Consider the following 23,911-nt stretch of genomic DNA (forward strand, 5'->3'; position numbering starts at 1 on the left):
GCAAATACCTGGCTTGTTTGGAGCATTGAATCCATCTGCCTTTCCACTGCTGGCAAAAAAAGGGCATTAAATAAAGAAACAGTAGTACTCTGATTCTTTCCTGGTGCTCTCTATTCAGGCTGTTCTTAGAAAATTAATTAGGAGGTTTTATTTTTAAAGAGGGAGTCCAAATGAGGACACCCAAGTTCAGTTCCCATATTGGCTCTCTTTTTCAATTCTCTGATGCCCCATGTTCTGTTCTACTCACTCTGAAGCAGAATCAGGTCTTTCTCTAGTCTTTCTTGTATAAGAAACCAGCACCAACTTCGGTTGAGAAAAAAAAAAAAAAAAAAAGCCAGCTTAGCCAAAATCAGTTCAAGGCATTCCAAAAGTTCAATGCATGCCTCACACAGTTTGACTCAGTCCACACTTTGAGCCAAATGGGTACACTTGCCCCAGGTGAAGAGCCCCTCTGTGGAAGGTGAAAATCCCCACCTCACCTCCCAGGTAGGCAGAAAGTGATAAGGCGGCAGATAACGGAATTGCTGGCATTTCCTGCAGCGATCATCCCGTTGGAGGAGCAGGAGCTGGCTTTTGTCCATTCCCTGTGTATTTAAAGCATATGAAAGCGATATATTCCACCCTCCCCATGCACATTTCACAGGGAGTGAGGCGACCTACACGTATTCAGCACCTAAACATGCATACATAGCTTTAAGTGTACGAACAATAAAGATATCTAAAATACGGATAAATCTGCACAGCACAGAATGTATAAAACACTACGCCACATTAAAATATTGCAACATATGAAAGTATATAAAGTATGTAAAGTATGTAAGCATGCACATGTCTGTGGTTTCCGAGACTTTCTGTGCAGCTGGAGCTGGCCCAGGCTCAGGCCAGCGGCGGGACCGGGCGGCTCAAACCCGACCCCGATGGGCCAGGTGAGCAGGCGGCGGAGGCGGCGGGGGTAGCCCGGCCCTCAAGGAGTTACGGCGAATGATGACTTCATGCTAACCGCGGCCGCTCTCGGCCCCCCCGGGCCCGTTTCACAATCCGCAGCACTCGGACGGGGCAAGCACTCGGCCGCGCACACACCCCCGTGTTCTCATGCCGGATTTTCCCGGGCCATGAATAATCTCGAAGCCCCCCTCGATAAATACACGTTCAGGGATGCCCAGAGCTCATTCAATCCACCAGCCTCGCCGACGAGAAGGGGCCGGGGTCGGAGCCGAGAAGCCGCACCATGAAGTTTCCCCGGGGCTGTGACTGTGACTATGACTGTGGCCGTGACCGCTCTGCCCGCCGCCGGCCGCCCGCCCTCCGCGCCGCCGTCCTGCCGCCGCCGCTACTGCTGCTCTTGCTGCTGCCGCGGGCCGCCGCCGCCCCGCTGCCCGCCGCCGACTCCTCGGGGGAGGCCGAACTGGAGGAGGCGGTGGCGCGGCGAGCGGCACTGCCAGACTCGGTGCGGCTGGCACGGCTGCTGCACGACCGGGCCACCCAGCTGCAGCAGGAGGTGGGTAGGGGGCGACCCGGCGGCTCGCACAAGCTCACACCCGTCCCGGGGGCTGCTGCCTCCGGACAAGGTGCGACGAAACCTCTCCGTGTTTCTTCCCAGATGTGCGAGAAGTTTACCGTCTGCGAGAACAGCATGGAAATGCTCCTCCGGAACGACCTCAACCTCCCCAAAGTGACAGAGGAAGATGGGTGTCTGCTCACCGGCTTCGATGAGGCAAGGAATCACTCTCATTCTGCTCTTACCCTATGCACCTGAGGTTCCAAAGAACTGTGCAAGCTGACCTACAGGTGTCCTGCATGAGCATTGTGCACCTACCTGTGTCATGTACACAGTGTCATGATAGAGGCATTGTTGAGCTGTACCTGACTCTCTCACCTTTCTCTCATTTCAGGATAAATGCTTGAGGAAAATCTCCAGTGGGCTTTACACATTCCAGACATACCTTGAATACATAAAAGAAACTTTTGCTAGTGAAAAGCAAAATGTTGAATCATTGTGCTATAGCACAGAGCACCTGGCACATACCATAAGACAGATGGTGAGTTGGCTTTAAATTCACTCCAGCAATTGTGGTGGCTTAGCACTGATGTGTGCTCCCAGGAATAGATGTTATGTGAAGTTTCCCACCTTCATCTCTCTCAATAGAAACAGGTGATGATGCCTTGTGCATACATACCAGTTTTCCTTGGTTTTCTTTTCTTTCCTTAAAGAAACAACTCTTCTACTGTCTATCATTATTTCTAATTTCCAAACCAACAGCTAAATGTGTCATTGTTTTAAGGCAAATATACTAACACTGCCTGGCTGACAGAAATAAGATTTCTTATGGAGCTTGCTCCTAATCATAGACTAGTCCAGGCTGGAAGGGCCTTCCAAAGTTTCATAGAACTGCAGTTCAGTCCAAGCTTCTAGTGTTGCAACCCCCTGAGCAGAAATAAGTAGCTTGGGTTTTTAGTTTGTTTCTTTGATTTAAATCCTCACAGAACTAAAGCAAGCATTTTTACAGTATTATTACTCTTTAAAACTCTCCAGAACAAACTTCTAAGCCAAGGAATACAGGGTACTGAGATATCAGTAGCTTAAAAATAAAGGAAGACCATTAAATTCAGAATGCAAGTTAGTAACTTGACTAAATAGAAGGTGCTGCATATTGAAGAGCACATATTTTGCTTGTAAATCATCATTAAACCCCCCTCTTCATTCTTTACAAATACCTGATTCTCAAACTAATTTCTGACAGTTTTCTCTGTTTTGGAGAGCTCTGAAAGATCATACTTCAAAAATTCACTTCATTCCTGCAGTTCTTACTCATGTTAATAACCCTTAACATAAATACTTCCTTCATCATCAGGGAAACTATTTGTCTGAGTAAGAACCACCAAGGTGAGTAAGGACTGCAGAAATCTCAGAGTATTATTTCCTTCAAAGTGTTTTTTGGCATCTGAAAAGCCCATCATGTTTTTGCCATACCTTTGCTAACATATTTATTTATGTCCATCATTCTTTAAGTGAAAGGGAGCAGAACTGCTTTTTTCACACTCTACTAGCTAGGAATAATAGTCCTGTCATAAGTCAGCCATTAGTTTCCAACTTGATGTATCAGTTTGCAGAAAGTTTGTTTCATAACGAGAGGAGACTAACTTTTTGGGGAAAACTAGTAGGATCAGGGGTTTTGGAACAGGTGGAACTCAACTTCGTAGAAACTAGAGAGGTTTTGAGAAAGAGTAATTTTCTTCAGGGGAGAAGTCTATCTGATATTTAAGGCAAGGAAAGCAAGGACAGAATCTGTCACTTGTGGTTAGGTAGATCCATCAGCATGTTATCTGTTCAGGCATCCAGACACAAACTTTGACAGTGTGTGACAAAAAGTTGGATTTATCAGTAACCAGGTGTATGATCAGAATCCACTCCCAGTTCATCTGGACAGAAAGAATATTCATCTTACTGAATTTCACAAAAAAGAAGATATTCCAGAAGGAATGCACATGCATTTGTCACTTATTAAAGGATAGGCAAGATCCTACAACTAAGACGATGCAGATACTTTGTTAGACTTCTTGATCCCAAATCATCTAAAATAGCTCCACCAATGGGGTGATTAACTCTCATTTTCAGAAGTCACCTACCCACTCCATAGGACAAGTTTTTAAAAGGCATTTGGGTACTGGATGCTGGCACTGTTAGGCAGCATTAGGTACAGAACTCCTTTTACTCATCTTGCAGTTAGGAACCCACACATCAGTGAAAGCTGATGACACAGAGCCTCCCATGTGCCTAAATGCCTGGAAAGTAAGAATTAAGCAGTGAAACAGGTTTGATATCTTTGAAAGCTTCATCTACTACAAAATGTGAGAGTACCCCAATGTCATCTAATGAACTTATGACTCAGAGTGTAGCAGCCAGCACAGGTTAGGACAAATCACCATCAGCATCTTCACCATTAACCAGCAGGAGAGGTGTACCCAGCACAGTGAATTGGACCACAACACCAGATATGGCATTCAAACCAAAACAAACAGTGTAGCTCAGACAAGACCCTCCCATTCTTCTGCAGGTCCCTGGGAGGTCTGTCACCCACAGCACAGGAAGGGCAGATACACAGCTGGTTGGGAACATGTTATGTGTATAAACTGATGCTTTCTAACGAGCTCAACTACAATACATTAACCAGGGCACCCTGATTCGTCTTTTTCGCAGGTGATCAATCCTGATGAAGTGATGATCCCAGACCCAGCTACCCGGGAATCCCTCCGTGCAAAGCTGAGGTCCAGTAAGACCTGGATAGAGAAAATAACCACCCACCTCATCCTCCGAGACTTTACTTCATTTATGGAGAAAACCGTGAGGGCCGTTCGCTATTTGAAAAATACCAGGAGTTTCAGTGCCTGAATGTTTTAATTCAGGCACAATCCTTTGTTATAAGTCTGTCATGTGGCAGATGACAGTGTTGTTCTGTTTTAAGAACCAGAAATAGTAACAATGGTTTGCATTTATATACATTCCAATTTCCTTCTAGGAACCTATTTATTGTATTTAAAAATATTTATTAGTTTCTGATGTTTCCTATTTATATTGTTGGTATTTAGAAATAATTTAAACAAAGGGCATATTTTATTCCATTTCTAATGGTACTATTTAGAATATCAACTTATTTAATATGTATCCAACAAAAAATATTTTCAGAAGCCAGAATTTTTTATATATAACTTATGCTTTTAAATATTTGAGATGGTATTTATGACTTATTTATATTTTCAAATAAATAAAAGCTGATTTTTTTAAATAAACCTCCCATTGTGTAACCTTTTTGAACTTTAAATAAGACATAGGAACTCTAATGTATCCAATTTTTAATACCTGCAGTTATCAAAATAACCACTTTAAAGAGTTTGAATGTTATCTGTATGATGAGGTTGGTTATCTGCATAGCACACGCATACACCCACAGACAGTTTGATCAACAGGTAACTCTTAAAATGGGTTACAGGGAAGGAGAGGCACTGAGCATGACATTTAAGGATGAACACAATAAAGCATCACTGCTCTCAAGAAACAAATGAACAATGAGTCCCTTATGTTTAATAAGAAACACTCCATAAAACTGTAGCCTTGTTTAAACAACTAAAATGGTACCACATGAACAGCTTTGACATGGACACTGTCACCTGATTAGACTCATTGCTGTCATCCTTGGGAATTTTCAAAGTTTGATTAAACATCTCCCCCCACTCCCCCAAGAATAAAAAGAAAATTAAAATCTTAGGTGCTTTCCTTCACTGATATAAATCAACATATTGCTGCTGAGATATCAGTGACCGTTGATGACCTGATGCATTTGTCTTTTGTCATTTATATTACACTAGCATGGACAGGGCACATAACATCAATGTATATATATGAATGCATATACTTGAATACTGCAAAGAAAAAAACCCCAGGTCCTTAGCCTGAGCACCAAACCACTGAACTATTCCTTAGCTCTATCATCTGCATCTGGCTGTGCAGCGACCTCCTATACCCAAACTCACAGCACACACAAGCAGCAGGAGCCCCTTGAAATGTCTACACTCTCTACACTAACTACCCTCTTTCTTGTAGCACAGTAGTGCAGATGAGATGAAAGGCAAGCCCTGGAATGTGGATAAGGATATCAGTAAACTGTCTCTTCCTCTGAGTGATCTTATTGTCCACACACACATTCCGCAGATGGGGATGCCAAAACAATGACCAGTCCACCCAGACCCTGCACCTCAGAGGCTCAAAAAAAACCAAACCAAACCACAGCTTTGCCCAATATGGTAAAACCAATGCCTTGAGTTGTGCAACATCTCAGGAAGGAACGAGGAGACCTCAAGGTGGTCCCTGTCAAGACGTCTGTGGTAAAGGAGTTTTTCACACAACACAGAAGATCCTGCCTTAGCTGTTCTGGTATGTGCTCTAAGAGACACGGGAAAGCCTGGTTTGGCTTTACAGAGCTTACCTTCACAAAGCCTTTCTCAGTGATCATTTGCTTAGAGACCGTTCTGGCCCTTACGCTGTCGGTAATAGCTATGAGACCCAAATGTGGATGTCACATTGGACCTTTTAAGGACTTCATTATTACTATCTGAGAACAGAAATGGGCAAAAAAGGAAGACAGACGGACCAAAAAGAAAGGCATATCCTTGTCTCACATCTGCCAGGAGTGGGTAGCTGCCTGAGATCACCATTAGTTACCATGTACACTGCAGCTGAACAAACTCACACCAATTTCCTCCTTGAATACCAAGAAGCATCCAAGATACAGAGTACTGAAATCTTGTGCAACTGATAGACAAGCATCCACACATTCCACCAGCACCCTTCAGTTGGTGGCCACCCCAGCTTGTTCACAGCTCTGGAAAAGATGTAAATGGTAATACATTTAGGATGTAGATGAGCAGAGATTATCACTTGCTGGTTGGGAAGTTCAACTTCCAAGTCCTTCCTAGAATGAAGGGCATTGCTGATGCACACCACTGAGCTGCCATCAGTTTTACCTTTGGCTCCTCCACAGGCATTCACAATTCTCAGGGTATTTCAATGCAGCAGCTGCCTTGCTGGCCACTTTTCTGCTGTCATTGTGTCAACTTCAGGGACTGCCCCAGGATAAGCACCACTTGCTGAAATCTGCACTCATTGGTGCCTGGCATGCGAAGACTTGCAGTAGGAAATTCACATGGAAGTCGGAAAACTAAACTCTGTCGAGCACGTTGTGGGGCCTCTCAAAGCAAACAACTTACAATCCTTTCCCCAGTTTGCTGAGTAGAAGGTATTTTACAGCAATCATTTATTTTAGTTGTCAGGGGTTAGGGTGAAGGGTCAGGTTTTGGGCTGGGTGAGGGTTAGGGCTTAGAGACAGGGTTAGGGCTTTACAGTTAAGTTTAATGTTAGGGTTACAGACAGGTTAGGGTTTAGTGATAAGTTTAGGGTTAGGGCCTTAGGGTTTTGGCATTAGGTTTAATGTTAGGGTTAGGGATTAGAAACAGTGGTTAGGTTTAGGGTCACACACAAAGACCAAGAAAACCACCAAACTCGCAAGACTCCCTCAGCATCACAAACCAAGCACCACAGGGCTCTGCGGTTCCGTCTCTGACGTGCATGCCTTTTTCATGCTTTTACCTTAATTTTCTTCTCTAGAGGCCTTGCTCATTTTTCCTACTCTTTATTCATTCTTCTGACTGATCTCCTTGTCTTTATTACTTTCAGGACTCTTTCTCCTTACCTTCCTGTTTTTTAGCCCAACATCTTTGTCCCCCTTTGCACAGCCTGTATCCACAGTTGAGGGCAGACCCTCAAAGATGAGCTTGCAGGAGACGCCTTTCTGAAGGGGCTGTGATAATTGAGGGCTGAAGAGTCATAGCCCACCATGATTATGCAGTAGTACCACCCTGTAACTGATCTTCTGACTCCAGCTGAATACTGTGATGGGAAGAAGTAGTTTTAAGAAAATTCAGAAAATATAGAAATTGCTTCTGAATGGTAAACCCACCAGCAGCTGTTGTGGTTAGTGGATTGCTCCTTGCCCATCATAACCTCCTGACACTGCTAGTATTTTGCATACAGTCTGACTGGAAAATAAACAGCCCACTTCTTCAGTCCTAAGTTAAGGGCAATCCCTTGTTAACAGACACCCTCCTTGGAGACCGAACAAGAGCCACTGCTGTTGAGAAACAGACCTGCACCTTCTGACAAGACATGCTGTGTTCCTGATGTGAAAGGACCATGGAGATGGAGAACAAGGCATTCCTCTTGTATTAAAACCCTCAAGATGCCTACATTTTTGGCATGCAGCATGGTTAGCCCAGGAACCTTGAATCTTCCTAAGACTGACCCAGGTGGAACCGTTCCACTCAGCCTCTTATGCAACATCCACAGGTAAAACAGGCTCCAGCAACAGCCTCCCATACGGGGTATTTCTCTGACACTAAGGTAACCACAAGCACACAACCTCCACTTTGTGGCACAGGCACACAGCCAAGTAAGATCAGCTGGGTACCACCAAGTTAGTAACTAATTTTCACAGTACACAGGAAAGAATCAATGATTTTATTTCACAGACCTCAGACTGTAGCCTTCAGAACAGCTGTGGAAGTCAAAGCACATATTCTAGTACGCTGCACTCATTGACTTTACTCCAGCACTAATGGCTCACAGTCTCACAGGACTGCATCATATATCTCACTACAGGAATGAATCCATACTTGGCTGCCAAAGCCACCAATTCACTTGACAGAGATCAATACAGTCAAGTAGGGGAGCTCATGTTTGTTCTTCCAACAGTAAAACAAAACTTTCCTTAGGTTTTACTAGGAGAAAGATGGAAAAGCAAAAATTAGAGATTAAAACACCTGGACCACGTGACATCTAACTTCAAGTCCCTAAGCCTAGAGCCTCAATAAAAATGAGAGTACCTCCACACCTTAGTCCAGAGACCTGCATTCAACCCCCCTAGCACCACCAAAACCACTCAAACCTTGCTGAAAGTGTATTTGCTGAAGTTATTTTAGGGAATTAAGATTTTTCTTGTAGGAATCTGGTTAATGTATAACTACACAGAACACTTACAAGCACATCTGAAATTTCTGAAAATAAGCACAACTGCAATGTGCAAATGAGTAAGAGCAAAGTAATTTCAAAATTATTGCTACTAAAGACTCCATTTTAAAACCTGAAAAATTTCAGGGGGATAAAAAAAATGTTTATTTAAGGAGTTTCACTCACCTTTCAGTTAGGGCAAGGTATACTGAATGAAACACACTACACGTTGTGCTACATACCACAATTCAATTCAGCTTGACTTTAATGTACTATAAAGGTAATTTTTTTTTCTCTCAATTCAAAACCCCAGTGGTTCTGTGTTAGTGACTTTCCTGAACCATACTTATTTAAGAAGAACAATTTCACTTCTTTCCACACTGCCCAACATGCCTGATGTGAAATTTTAGAAGTAAAAATTGCATAAGCAATATTGATACAATAATACCAAGTCTCCAAAAACTGAACTGCAACTACTTTGAAGGAAAGTTTTCAGCATGGTGAGGTCACAGAATCTGACCTGTGTTTGACATATTCATGCTTATGTAAAACTTCTAATGAAAGAGAAAGGAACACTTCTCTATTTCTCTGCCTCTTGCCAAATACTATTATTCTTGGAAAGCAGCCAGAGCAAGCATGTAGCAGTTAAGAGCCACAAACCACATCCCCAAATGTCTCATACAACAGAGCCTATGAAATAAGACTTCTGCAGGGTTTTGGGCCCATTCACTCAAAGCTGGATTTTGGGTATTGTGTACCCTTGTGAAATGCAAAAGCTGGTTTTGAAATATCCAAGTTAATTCTACACTGATTTCTGTACCTCATAACACTGAGTATCTCTGGTTATTCCAGCAGATTCAACAGTGTCAAAATGTTCCCAATTATGATTAGAGCTACTATCAAATTCCAACAGATCATTTAGTTACTACCATAATTAAGGTCAGTCAAGAAAAAGGATGGGAATTTTAACTCCTTTCATAATTTAAGACATATGAGCAGTTACATTCATTTCAAGGTTAGCATTAGAACAGCTGCACTAGCAACAGGATACAGGCTGACAAGAAATGTTCTGTGCTCATTCCTTGCTCTGTTCTTCTGACAGTGGTCTATTGTCACGAGCTATTCCACTACTTCATGACATTTTATTTAATTATAACAGGCACAAAGTCATCTACCCAAAGCAGCTTCTATTCACCAGAAAACAAGCAGTGGCCATTTCAGTGCTTCAATTTATGTGTTAAAAGGGAGAAAACCAATTGAAACCAAAGCAACAGTATTCCAGTGAGCAAGATCTGGAGTAAAGATAAAGCACACACCTCTAGTGTACTTGTGTTGTGTTTTTGTGGTTTGGGGTTTTTTTGTTGGTTTGGGTTTTTTTCCCCTCCAGTTATACATCAATAACTGCCTCTTACAGCAAAAGCACACACAGCACTTATGTCCTCCCACATCATCCCAAATTGCAGAAAATGTACACAGTGTTTAAGGGTAAATTTGGCAAAAGCACACTTTTTACTATCTGACTATACTAGGAAATAAGTGTACACCTCCCCTCAATCCTTATTGTCTCCAGAGATAAACAAGTCCAAGAAGAAAAACTAAACTCACCAGGCCAGTGCAGTGACCAGCTGCTTACCAACATTCAAACATGAAACCTTTGAAGAATATTCATGCATTTAAAACATAAGCTCAGTTTTCCAGTTACTGTGATAGTAGAGAGGAAGCTTTACTCTAGAGACCATCATAACAAGGATAAATATAGGAGCTGACTGTCAGTGTATTTTGTAAAAAAAACCCAAATAACCCACAGAGTTATCTTTTCTACAATAGAGAAATTACCACGTTATATTTATGCAAAGACTTCATAACAATGTGGATCCATTCAAACTGTATTTATTTAATTACACTGTAATGCAAATAAGTTAGGTCCATAGAAACTCCATTTTGTTGTATGTACAATCTACGTCATTAGCAAGCTGATTGAGCCAGCTGGTGTTAAGTGTCCACCTCATCCTCTGGAATGTATCTTCAGACACTTCTCAGTCCATTGGCTGGTTCTAGAACAGGACCACCATATCCTTCATCCCCAAAGTAGACTGAAAGGGGAGGAGGGAGGAAACAAAAGTCAGACTTACAGTACACAGTTGTTTTTTAAATGGATATAGAACATTAAGTCTGGAGGAACAGCCTTAAAAATGTGCAGAATAAATGCCAGCCCCTAAATTACTGAAATAATGCACCTTTAAAATGAAAGTCTGTAGAGCATGAGCATGTGCTCAGAATAACAAGTGTCTGTAAACTTTGGATTAGACCAAGCACATGCTTCTGGTATCTCTCTGTACATACACTCTGGTATGAAACACATACGTTATGCTGTGCAGAGCCACTCAATGGACCAAGAGAAAAAGTCTCAAACTGCTAATGAAGCTAATCATAGAAACACTGTCAGCAAACAACTCCAGCAAGACAGATCATAAGAAAACTGTACATGTTGCTGAAATTGTAACATGATGTTGACACCTTGAAATTTGGGGTTTTTTTCCTATTTTCTACTGTTAAAAGTAGCTCCCTTGAATTGCTGAATCCTAAAAAACGGGATTTCTGTGCAAAGCTAGAAGAGTTAATATACGACTCTGCAAACAGTACAGTCCATCAGCAACACATTTTAGGAATACCTGGTTCTGCATAAAAAATATTTCAAGGAAAAAAAAAAAGAGTCACATTTTCTGCAAAACTTTTAATTTGCCCCATGGAAGCTTTCTAATAAAATTAAAATACCACAAGAATTCAAGTATTACTAATGCCATGATTAACAAACAGTCCCACAAGGCAACATGAGCAAATGTGCTTTGCTTCATGACAAACTACTAATCCTGAAGGATATAGCCCTTTCCTTCACACAGTTTTTAGACAGTGTTACTGTCCTATCTGCAAAGGCAGGAGGAGACTGGGTTTGTTTAAATTCGTGCTATAAAGCTGAGAAGTTATTCCTCAGTGCAGTACTTTCAGAAACTAGCTCTAGTTCGACCACATTAGATGTGCAGCTTCCATGCAAAGGTACAGGAACTCCCATAAATTAAAAGCCATGGAAAATTAACAGAAAGGCCCTCCCATTAACTTGTGTTTTGTTGTCTTCTCATTTGGATTTCTAAAGAAACAAGAACCACAACCAGCTATGCTTTCAACTCTAAACAGTTAAGAACAACAGATGAAAACAACTTTCACAGTTGCTGCTGTCCAAAGATAACACCCAAAACAGTGACTATCTGCACTGGGTTTGCACATACATTTGGAACCAATACATACCTCCAGATAGTTGGTTCAGGCATTCCAGGATCTGCACCTCTCTTAAAACCTGAAATGAAACATAAAAATGTGTGTAGACTGCTACATAGTTACATCACTATCCAATTTTTCCAGCCCATTAAATTGCAATAAAAAAGAAAACCTACTGAGCAGAGAACCGTGATCTCTGAAGTTCTTTACTTATCTGGACAAAAATGGCACATTCTTATCAGGGTGCAGAGAAAGCACATAAATGTATATAGCTTGGTTTAAGTGGGGGTTTTCTGTTTTGTTTGTTTGAGGGGGGTTTTCTAGGGCCTTTTTTTGTAGTTCATTTCTTACCTGCACCTTTACTGGACTTAAAATTCAGGGACAGCTACCTATGTGAAATGGAGGGAGTTATCTACCCTGAAGATTAAGACACATACCTAACACACACAGGTTTAAAATGTTGCTCATAATAGTGAGGTGATGACACCTGCAACTGGTATAGGTGTGCACCATGAGTCCTAACAGGCAGCATTCCGCACTGACAGCTGATGCAGACCTTAGACGTAATCTTTCAACAATAGTTCACAATTTAGGAGGACATAATTCTAAATGGTAGATCAATTAAAACTAAAATCTTCTATCTACTTTTTGAAAAGTCACCTCATAGTAAAGCTTGCAAAGAAACAAAATGTTTGTCAATCTACTAACAACCAGGAAAGTGAAAAGAAAGTTAATTACAAGGAGTTTATGCCTAGCTTATGACTCAAATATCAATTTGCTAAAGCAAATGTATGCTAGAGAAGCAATATGAAATATTTGACCACTGGACTGTAAATTAAGTCTTGAAGAATAATACGGTTCATGCACTGTTCAACATGCTCTTTCTCCTACATTTGCTATCTAGAAATGGATGTTGTATGAAAAACACATATTTCCCTCTTTTATAGAAATTAATTAATGTCAGTTTGCCTGGAACATGGCTGTGAAGGTGAACAGGAAAACTTCCACTTCATAGCTGCTGGATTAGCTCTTTGAAGATAACCTCATGTGATGCAAGACTGTTCAACAACCTGATCCACTTTCTTTGGTTGCCACATGGCAAAATTGCTTTAAAATTCCGTAGGTTGTATTAGGAGGCACGCTCTGTGTACATGACTGCTCCCGGCTTTCCCTCTGCTCCCAATAGTTTTAAATAAGCAAGCCAGGTTAACAAAGCCACACCGGTCTAATTCACCCACTTAAAATGGGGGCAGCCACCTCAAAGTGAGTGTAAAACAAAACCCAAAACAAACAAACACCCCTAACCTGTGACCTGTCATTGCACATTCACAAACCAAGCTCCCCTCTACACCCCCTGAGCAACTCATCCTGAGGTAGAAAGCCTTGCAGAGAATGTTAAAAGCTCCAAAATTTTGAGTTTCCTTGCCTGAGTTTAGTTTGTCTTTCATATACACAGGAGTCAATACAAAAATCTATCTTGACATCAGTAACTGTGCAGCCTCTTCTGCTGCACCATACCTTCCATCCTAGATTCAAATGTAATCCCAGTACCAGAAAGGTTCTTCCAACTCTACTGGCTTTTGAGTGCATGCCACCTCCAAAGCAAACAAAGGTGACCTGCATGTCCCCATCTGCTTTCACTTAATGTCCTTTAATTATACCACATGAATTTATAAGAAAGCAACATAGATGCACAGCATGCCTTTTCTGGGGGTATTAAGTATTAAGTTAATCTCCTGCAACTGAGTTTCACACCACTATATAACAGAAATACACAAAGCACCTTTATATTAGTGAAACCGTAAACACAGTAAGATGGATTTATATGAATTAACTAATTTAATTTTCTTGGTGTCCCTCAGAAAAAAAGAGCATCCTTCCCATATTTACAGATACTGTTGTAACAGCAGAATCAAAATTAAACTTCAGCAAGAGCAAAATCAGGTAACAAAACACAACTGCAATAATCACCAACTTTTTCCTGATTGTTATGGGAACAATCAAACTGGACAAGGCATTCCCCTCAGTTAATTAAAACAACCCAATAGTTTTGGCTGTAAGCATATCGAGCTCCCCACCCTCCTGCCAGTTTTACATGCATTTCCCTAAAGGGCCTACAAAGTTGACGCAGAAAGCAAGCCACATAAACCAGAGAGGTCAGCCCTCTTGGGACCTCCTGTCATAGAAGAAGAGTCAGGCCTACTGCACATGTGCACATCCTAAGTAGGTCAAGGTCTTTAACAAGGACAGCTGATAGCATACAGCCCAAACGCAGTGGGAGAACTACAATGTGGTAGTGATGCTCAGCCAACTCTGAAGCAGAAGGAAGCAAAATGCATTCTGGCCACGAGGCATGACATCAAGGCACTCCCTGAATGCTCCACGGAAGTTCAGAAACTAAAACCACGCCAATTAGTGAGAAACTGTAACCTCTACCTAGATTCAAATTCAACCTCAGAGGCTGGCAACCCCCTTGGTGCCAGGAAGCTGTGCTCTTGGCCGCAGTTTTCTCCTCACACGCTAACTCCCTACTGGAATAAACCCAAAACCTAGCCTACCAGTCAGTCACTGATGCAGGATTAACTCCCAGTTTCGTATGCTGCTAAAATGCTCCAGTGCATTCTCAGCCGGCTCCCCATAGGGTCCCAACCCACTGGCACCTACTCATTGGGCGCACAGGCTCAAATCCTCGCTCTCAGCCTCCAGGATAAGAAACGGGCAGAAAAACTTTGAAGAAAAAAGTAGTTTTAAAAAAGGTACATCTTGCAGTTCTGTTCATAGCAAGCTCTCACCCCTACGCCGCGGGCCTGCAGGCCTCCACACAGGCCCAGCGGCCTCCAAGCCGCTGCCGCGAGCTCAGCGCAGGCGCGGTGAGGGCTGCAGGCCGCCAGTACCGGCCTCGGGCCACCAGGCCTCAGCCTCCCCAGCTGCCACTCAACGCCACCCGCTCGCCCAGGCCGGTCCCGCACCCCGCCACTGACCTAGGTAGAGCACAACTGGGATGAAGCCCCAGCGGATGGCGAACTGGCCGCCCTTAAAGAGTTGCTGTAGGCGCTGCTTGGCCTCCTTGCTAAGCCTCGGCATCCCGGCGGCAGGACAGAGAAGGAGGGAGGAAGAGGAGGAGCACCTTATGACGCTCCACCAGCGGCGGTGGGAGAGACCGCGTCTCCGAGCTGCGGGGAGGAGACAGACGTCAGCAGCGGAGGGCTGGGCTGTGCTGAAAGGGACGAGGCAATGCCGGTCACCAGCCTTATTCCGCTCGGTTCCCCGCCGGGCATGCGCGGTGCGGCCGCCTGAGGCCTGCAACGCCGGCTGCGGATTGTTCCGCTGCATGCTGTCAGCCCCGCGGGCCGAGGGTGACAGGTCAAGGGCAGCCCGCCCGAGCCGGGGCGCTTGCTCGAGGGTGAGGGTGTTACAAAACCCGAGAGTCTTCTTCGCGGGCCTGTAGGTCCTGCATTTATGTATTTATGTTTTTTCCCGGAGCTCTCCAGGTATGCGCACGCTTTGCACGCCGCCTCTGGAGGCTAGAAGTGCCTTTTGGTAAGTGAAAAGGAGACATGGAGTGATAAGAAAAATTTGTCTGGATGGAATGGGAAATGCCTCTCCGTCTTTGATCCCAGACTCTGTAATGTGTTCCGTCTGTAGAAATGTGGAGTTCTGCGGGTGAGAGCTTGACTAGCAATAGGGGGAGAGGTGTTCTGGTTTTTGACCTAATACCTGAAAAAAAATGCCAATACAGCGCCCAGGACTTGTCCTTACAAACTCAGAGCCTGGATAAGTACGCAGCAATCTCTTTTACGACTAATAAAGGAGCAGTCTCTGCAAGAAGCTCCTGCAGTGCCAACCCCCAAGCTATCGTCTGATACCACTACTTGCACCACATCCCGCTGCGTGGTATCAGTGCCACTGATTCAGTTATGTCATCTCTGCTATGTTTTCATTCTTTCTCAGGCAGCCTGCTGCCTTTTGCCAGTAATGCCAGATCCAAGTCTTCAGGTTCCTGGTATTATTAATATGGGTATAGTATTTAACACTGGCAGTCCACAGCAGACTAGCCAGTCTGCTAACTCTGTCAGTATTAAAGGTGAGTTTGTACTTGCCAACATAGGCACATATTCCTACTTTTTTCCTATCTGGCCTGGAACTTGAACTGCAGAGGATTGCTGTATTTCTCCTCCTGAAGTTGAGTACTATATAACAAATGTTAAATTATTTCAGGGATAGTCTTCTATTTGAGCTAGAAATTCTAACTTAAAATTGAGTCAACTTAAAATTGAGTCAAGCCTTTCTATCCATAGATTTGCATTAGCTTTCAAGATTTTTGTATGTCACTATTGTCAAACGTTTCAAACATGTACTTTTAGGTAGAATTGTACAAACATTCACAGTGAAAAATTTGCTATTTTTCCAGACAATTGTAGTGTGAGAGGCACATTAATTTGTCAGTAGTGGCATGCCATGCCACACTGGAAAGAGAAAAAGCTCAAATCAATGGACCTTCTTTTCTGACCCTTGCAAAGGAAGAGAAGTGGTTGCTGCAGGAACCTACTTTTCAGCACAATACAAATTAAATTGATTTTCCTTTGTAGATGAGACCAAATCAGATGTTTCCACCATATAATTACTGTGAGAGCATGCTCCTTCTAAACATACAAACCCAACTGTTCCTTACAGCACACATCATCTTAATAATCTGCTCCAGTAAAGTGTAAGATGCTGTATTAGGATTACATTCAAAAGGCAAACTTCTTGTAATTTTAGTGTAAGTGAGGGTCAGAAGGTCAAAGGTACTAAACAGCTGACCTGTTTAGTAAGATTAAATGCTCAGGCTCCATTGAGTATAAATCGGTTTAACAGTGTTACATCTGATACAGTATATTCTTATTGTGGATATTCTTGAGAAAAGGTGTTCACAGAACTGTGTCTTGGGCACCAGCTGCTTCTCTTCATTCTGTCATACATCAAGTCAAGGAATAATTTTCAGAGCACAGAAACTTTCCCTGATAGCTCTCATTTCTCATGTCTGCTCATCCTAATGTTTGACTTAAAGCTTGTAGGTTCGTGCCTGTATTCAACCATGGAAACCCGGAAATGAACAGCAAGAAAGCTAATAGTTTTTTGCCATGATTCTCTTGCAAACAAAATCACTGCTGTGGCCTAGGAGAGCAGAATTGCATGCATGTTTTGTCTGCCAATAAAACAGAGATGATTCTTATATAGGATTGCAGATCGAAGCTGAGAAAGCGTCTCTGTAAACTAAGAAAAGTGACTGGAGAACAGCACTTCTTCCATCACAACACACATCCACAGTCTGGAACTGTTCAAAGTATCATATTTGCAGTTAAAAAAAAACAACAACAACAAATAACCCAATAAAACCCCACAACAAAAAGAAACAACACAGAAAAAACAAAGAAACCGCAACAAGACAAAAACCAGAGCATCCCAACAGAAAAGGTTTGTAGTGACACCAGAAATTTTCTGTGCCTTTATTTGACTCCCATTGCACATAGGATGTTAGAGGGTCCAATAGTTCATGAGCTCTTTGGTGAGCTGTTGATTCGGCTGAAGGGTATAAAAGAACTGCAAGTTTCAGCTGGTGGAAGAGAACAGTTCGGTTGAAATATTGAAAATTGGCCTCTAAAACCAAAGATGCCTTTGACTGAGGATGGAACAATCAGCTGGTTTGAAGAGATGTAATACTCAGAGAAATGAATACTGTTGGGAATGGATGAAGGCAACTTTGACTGGAGAAGGCAGAAATAGGATGTTATGCTCTGGGTGTTTATAATATATTGAGGTAGCACTACTATGAAGGATATTGGGTTTACTTGATTTTTTTTTTTCTTGTGGCTGATGATGAAGACAAAAACACTTGGAGTGGTGTATCCATTAAGTAAGATAAATAAGAGCCCTAGCTGCTGGAATGACAAAATTAGTTACACCATATGTGTTGAAAGTTTTTTTGTTGTTGTTTCAAAAAACCTCTTTGAATTTCTTTTGCCTTGTGTGATCAGCAGCAATAAAATCAGAAATAAAATTACAGAGGTTTTAACTCAGAAAACAAGAACGTGAATCCTACTGTTTTATTAACTTGATTAGCAGTGATTCCACAAGTGCTGTGTTTTCCTAGCAAACAAAGATCACTAACGTTCACTGTAAACCAGCCAAGTGTTTCTGGTTTAATGGGTAAAGGAAAGAATTAAGATTCTTACAGACATGACTAAGTCTCTTAAACATAAGTCTCTGGTTCAGGGAAATAATGCAACTTGGTCTGATGGTTTTAGCTTGTCTTTGGTTTTTGTTACAAAAAGTACATTTCAGGTTAAAGAATTCTAGACATAAAGAGGGCTCTTCTAAACTGGATCTTAGGAAGAAGTTCTTCAGTATGAGGGTGGTGACACTCTGGAATAGGTTGTTTAGGAAGGTTGTGGTTGCCTCCTCCCTGGGGGTATTCAAGGCTAGGTTGGATAGGGCCTTGAGAGGCATTCCTGCCCATGGCAGGGAGGTTGGAGAAGATGATCTCTGAGGTCCCTTGCAACCTGAGCCATTTTATGGTTCTATGATGTTAGCACACCACAAAAGTAAAGCCATGCAACAGTATATGCAGCTCAGAAGCTGGAATAAGACAAGTGAAGTGACACATTAAAGTTTGTGAAAAATCACTGTAAACTACACAGGAAATCCCTGCAGACCTCCACTTTATACTTACCACTCCACTTTTGAGATTTCCCCTTCAATTTGCTGTCAGAAACCTGCATAAAATTCACCTGCTTGGGAATAAAGTTTGACTTTGTTTAGGAGAAACTTATATTTCAAAGATACTACAGCAGATATTCCGTGTAAATCAATATAAATAATACAAGGATGTAAGCAAGAAGTACTTCAAGTTTCCATTATGGGCTGAATCTTTATGATATCAATAAAACCAGTATATTGGGACTAGACATTCTATTTTGCTTGGTTATTATGATCAAACTTTACATTTTTATTGTGCCCTAGTAATGATGATCTTTTTCTTCCATTCCATTTTAGTGTTCCCATTCACTGAGTCTAATAAATCCCAGATATGCTGCAGCACTACTGGCCTGGGAAATATTCCTTGTCATTTCACAAAGAGAGGAGTAGAAATGGGAAGCACTACAGTCAAACTGAAAGAATAAATCTGTCCCATTACATCATGTGGGAAATGGTGTGGCTCTAAAAATGTCTCTTACCTGAGTTATTAAGACCTAGATTACTTGGGAGTGGCTGCGTTGCTGATATTGTGGTGTTAGGCCATAGGCTGGACTTGATGATCTCAGAGGTCTTTTTTGCAGCCTCAATAATTCTGTGATTCTATGTTTGAGGTTTTGCACTTAACATATTTTCAAAACATATTTGGAATGCAGAGCAGTAATGCATATAGATGAGAATTTCCTTCATATGGATTTCTGTGTGATATTTGTTGGCTCTGCATTGATCTGCTGATATGGGATTATTTCCAATAAAAGTGCTATTGTAAGATACCTACCTTGAGTAAAATTATCAGTGGTAGGAACAAAAATCAAAGGGTAGCAATTTTATGTATTGAGTACAATAACTCTACCATTTGTCTCTTTAAAAATACAACAAAACTGAGGGATAATACAGAACTGACTGCAAACACAGCAATGATTTAATTATTTTTCATTACAGCTCCTGAAGCCAGTGAAGGAGAAACAGCAGTCCTGAGGTGAGACAGCATTCAGAAGAGCATCATGAAATCTTTTAGAGACCTTTGAGAACTGCTGTTGTGCTTGAAAACTGAATATTATCTGCTGCAGAACTTTGCTGCTGTTTGAAACTTACTTTCCCATTCTCCCCATCTTCACTTATTAATGAAAATGAAGTGTTACACTTCAAGATACTGCACCTTTTACCATGAGTGGTTCCCCTAAAAACACAGCAGTTCTTAAAGGCGTGGGTTTATGATTGCAGTGCTTGGCCGAGGATGAGAACAATCATCTGATTCCTTGCATACTTTCAGTGATACGCAAAAATCTGATGGATTAAAGGATTTTCTGAGGCCAAAACGAATATCCATATTTACTCGTTCTTTGCTTCCTCTCTGCAGTGGATATTTGTTGTAATAGTCATTCTTAGCATCCATCTACAAAAGATAAACATGCTGCTGAAACAACTGTTTCTGGTAATGAGATGTTTGAAAATCATAACTGATTGATGCACAGCATTTACTTTGCTGTTTACAACAGTGCTTTTGGATGGACTCTTGTAGAATTTACAAGGTGAAGGTATACAACATCAACAAGCTGGTTATAAGCAAAGAGAAAACAGGTAGTAAAGCAAAAAGAGTGGCCTCCGAGTTGAAATATCCCATGTGAGTGGTGAATAGGTGTGTGTGGGTTTTCTGTGAGAATATGAGTTTGTTCTAGTTTTTTTTTTGCCTTCAGTCACTGTGAAAAACAACACTCAGTATATCCCAAAGTATTCTTTTTCCTTTGGTGCCCCTAAACCAGGAAGGGTGTTTGTTAGAAATTAAGAATTACATTTTTTTAGATGTAAATTAACTTTTAGTTTAGCGTAGCTTTAATTTAAACAGAATTTAATTCTTACTTCAAAGATAGTCATGACAAGAGTTTGTAAAAAGTTTTTAATGCAGATTGCAGAGTTCAGAGCATAATAGGAAAGGTTAAAGTATTTTTAAGATCTTGAAGATTATCCAGGCAACAAATAAATGTGGTAAACTGAAACCTAAATGTTGAACAAATTGGATGAGCTGAACACAGGTATTAATTTATCTTGATTGTTCACTTTGGGTGATTCAATTTCAAAACATAAGGGTAAACCTTTTGTCATCTTCCTAATTCAGCATGGCCCAACCATGACTAACAAGCTCCATCAGAACATGTTGCACGAACTTCCTACTAAGGTGACACTTCAGGACGAACTGCCTTTGAGAACTTGAAATCGAACCAATATTGACAAAAGTGTCAGCATTTATGTGTCTGCCTGGTTTTCACATTTCAATAGTTGAGATTCTACTGAAAATTCTTTCGAGATATTCACTCGTGGAAGATTAGAATCAGTAATTTAGTATTATAATGAGGAGTAATTAAGGCCTGTCACAGAATCCAGAAGGTGATCAAGGAAAGTCCTTTGCAAGTCTTGTGTAGTGCTCTCTGGATTAAATGAAGCACAGCTCATGGTTAATGAAGTTTTTACTATTCTATTAAAATTTAATCTCTCAGAATGCTCTCACTTTTGCCTTTCATACAGAAGTTCTGTCCAGACTTCATCTATTTTAGCATAATCATATGCTATATTTAGTCCAGACAAATACTTCTGGATTTTATTAATTTTAAAAGTATTGTCAAGTAGACACCTAAGTTTAGCTTCTGTAAATATAGTGTTTCAGTGTGGCAATGCTGCTGCTTTCCAGTCAGAGTTATTAAAAATCTCAAGACTGGCAGAATGCCAGTCACTTCAGATACCATTTCCTTGGACTCCATTTCAAGAGGGTGAATTGTAACAGTACATACTGGAGCGATTACTGAGATTTAAATAGCTATTTGCATGGCAAAGCCAGACAACAACAACAAAAGCAGTAAGGACAGATTAGTTGTGTGCCTTTCATTGCTTCCTAAAGTTTGTAGTTTGAGTGATGGCCATTTCAATAAGAATTGTGTCAGTTGCAGAGGACATGGAAGAAACTTCTAAAAGTTCCTTATGCTCTGCTCTATGAAGTCTTTTAAGCATGCTTGGCACAAGCTGTGAACTTGACCCTGAGTTTCAAGCATTTGAAATGCACAATTAAAATGACATTTCTGTCATACTTTTTTTTTGGTAGATCTCTGAAGAAGCCACATTTTACTTCCTTTATTTTAGGTTTAGGTAGCAGCTACAGGAGATCAGGTGCTGTTAAGTGTAACAAACTATGAAGATGACAATTTAAGTCAACTGGAGGCTTTTCAACTTGATCATATCTTCCAGTGCATAGTGGCACAGATTTTGTATTCCAGACACAAATGTCATCTTGTAATTAAAATCATACCAGATAAGTCTATATGAGTAAGCATAACGAAGATAGCTTTGTGGGGTTTTCCACTGGCTAGATTGCTATTTTAAATATAGAAAGGAAAATTAGTCCTCCAGACTTAAGAGATGAGTTAATTGCATGTGGGATTTGTGATGGAAAGTTTTGTCTAAAATAAACACAGTAATGAAAGTTGTTCTTCTTTCCTTTCAGGTGGTAGAAAGAAAACTGCATCTAGTGACAAGAGGACTAGATTAGACTGATGCTGGTCTCTTTTAGGACATTAGTACTTGACTAGTACCTACAACTAGTGTGTATAGCATCTATTGGAATCATTAATTGTATCATAGCAAAATATTTTTCTATAGTTTTTCTATTAAATGCCTTTAAAGCTAGGTGCAGAATGTTGCTTCCCATGTTGTATATTAGTTCCAGCAAGCTGGATATGGTGGGCTTTTGAAACCTGAAAAACAAGGCTCTGCCAGGGAGCCTAAATAGGACTTTAAAAAAGAAACTGACAAATTAATTAACTGCTATTAAAAATCTTTAAAAGAAACATTGGCTAAGGGCCTCAATTAATACATTTCATTAGCTTCTATTAATTTACTTCCTCCACTTCATTACAAAAAGATACTATTGACCCAGAATTTATGAGCACCATTTCCTTAAAGCCAGTGGAGGGCAGACTTGAATTGGAAACCATTGTTGCTACTTCAGTTACTTGAATTTAAAATGCCAGTTAGTCCCTTGAGCTCAAAGCAGGTGACAATCTCATCACTTCTCTACTACTCTAATTATACTTGTGCCAGGTAAAAGCTTCTTTACAATTGCTGTTGGAATAGAGTGTTTTGCTATGTCACAGTAGGAGTAGTGAATGTTTAAATAAAGATGCTAATATGAAAGTGTATTAGCAGCTGTGTGTTATTCACAGGGGAGAATCCACAGTGCTTAATAGTTAACCATGTAGATCTTAAAATGGATTTCAGAAGCTAGTGAATACCATTATCTCCATTTTAGAAGTGAAGAAATTGAGGAATAAAGTGGTAGCCTTACAAATTACCTGTCTAGGTGACCTAGCAAACCAGGTTTATGAGATCTAGTCCAGGGCTCAAGCATATCTTTTGCATAACTAAACTATGTCATGTCTGTCTCTTGCAAACAGGGAAATGATTGCTAGCACCCAAATTTCTGAAGCTGAGGAGCTTACACTGAGGGCATAGGCAGGTAATCTGACAGGCAGGTTGTAGCTCTTGAGAAGAATATTCTTCTCAGGAAGATGAGTGCAAATCAGCTAAAGATCCATGTTAAAAATAGTGTTTTATTGTTAAAGTAAGGTTGTACTCTTTCCAAGGAATCAAATGCCTTTCCATTTAGACCTTTAGAGCCATTCTAATCTCAGTACTAGGAAATGTATGGTTAAAAAGTCGGTCTGCATACAGGTGAAGTATTAAGATGCTAATAGATTCTTCTTCCCTGAAAATGTAAATTATGAGAGATAGAGCAGGCTTCCTATTACCTCACCCTATGTACCATACCTGTGTTCAGGAATGTTCATGGATTTAGTGAGGTTTATCATTAAAAGCCCTTCATCATGGACACAAATAGCTAAACCTAATCACTATTTTTATTCGATTAAATAAATCTATTCCATTTTCTTTATGTGCTTAGGAGGTCATTATGCCTTGTAACAGCTTTTTAAATCATAAAAATACACTGATATTTTTTTTTCATCTGTAAACCTTGAACTGTTCTTTTTGTTTCTAGAAAAGACTGGAGACATGTTCTTAGAAATCTTGCCATTCCTAAGACTCATATAAGATACACCACGAAACATTTGGTGCTGCATACTGAAGTGCAACTCCATTTGCAGAATGAATGAGCACATCACACGCCTTTTTTTTTTTTCCCCCTTTTTTTCTTACTGCTGGTTTGCAGTAGGCATTTGTTTATGGTGGGAATTAATCACTGGGTTGTATGATTCCAAGGAAAATGACTGCAGTGAAAATTATAAATTAGAATGTGAATGAGGGGGGCACTTACAGTTTGAAGTCAAATACTGTATGACC

At 41.0% G+C, this 23,911-nt stretch overlaps 2 protein-coding genes, 1 long non-coding RNA gene and 1 other non-coding gene across 4 annotated transcripts; 3 read left to right on the forward strand and 1 right to left on the reverse strand.

Annotated features, from left to right (window-relative positions):
- Positions 1–1,228: 1,228 nt before the first annotated feature.
- On the forward strand, positions 1,229–4,390 carry IL6 (interleukin 6). Its single transcript, XM_054384829.1, has 4 exons — positions 1,229–1,498; positions 1,601–1,714; positions 1,893–2,039; positions 4,199–4,390. The coding sequence occupies exons 1-4, from the start codon at positions 1,229–1,231 to the stop codon at positions 4,388–4,390; spliced, it is 723 nt and encodes a 240-aa protein (XP_054240804.1).
- A 5,994-nt stretch (positions 4,391–10,384) lies between these two features.
- On the reverse strand, positions 10,385–15,036 carry TOMM7 (translocase of outer mitochondrial membrane 7). The gene is made up of 3 exons (XM_054385025.1): positions 14,812–15,036; positions 11,861–11,909; positions 10,385–10,650 (listed from the first exon to the last, which is right to left on the reverse strand). The coding sequence occupies exons 1-3, from the start codon at positions 14,912–14,914 to the stop codon at positions 10,635–10,637; spliced, it is 168 nt and encodes a 55-aa protein (XP_054241000.1). The 5' UTR covers positions 14,915–15,036; the 3' UTR covers positions 10,385–10,634.
- A 297-nt stretch (positions 15,037–15,333) lies between these two features.
- On the forward strand, positions 15,334–22,235 carry LOC128970055 (uncharacterized). The gene is made up of 3 exons (XR_008489183.1): positions 15,334–15,370; positions 19,508–19,544; positions 22,059–22,235. It is a non-coding gene; the product is annotated as an uncharacterized LOC128970055 (long non-coding RNA).
- On the forward strand, positions 19,794–19,881 carry LOC128970159 (small nucleolar RNA SNORD93). Its single transcript, XR_008489188.1, has one exon. It is a non-coding gene; the product is annotated as a small nucleolar RNA SNORD93 (small nucleolar RNA).
- Positions 22,236–23,911: the final 1,676 nt, after the last annotated feature.

Source organism: Indicator indicator, chromosome 11, assembly GCF_027791375.1.
Source record: "Indicator indicator isolate 239-I01 chromosome 11, UM_Iind_1.1, whole genome shotgun sequence".
NCBI lineage: Eukaryota > Metazoa > Chordata > Aves > Piciformes > Indicatoridae > Indicator > Indicator indicator.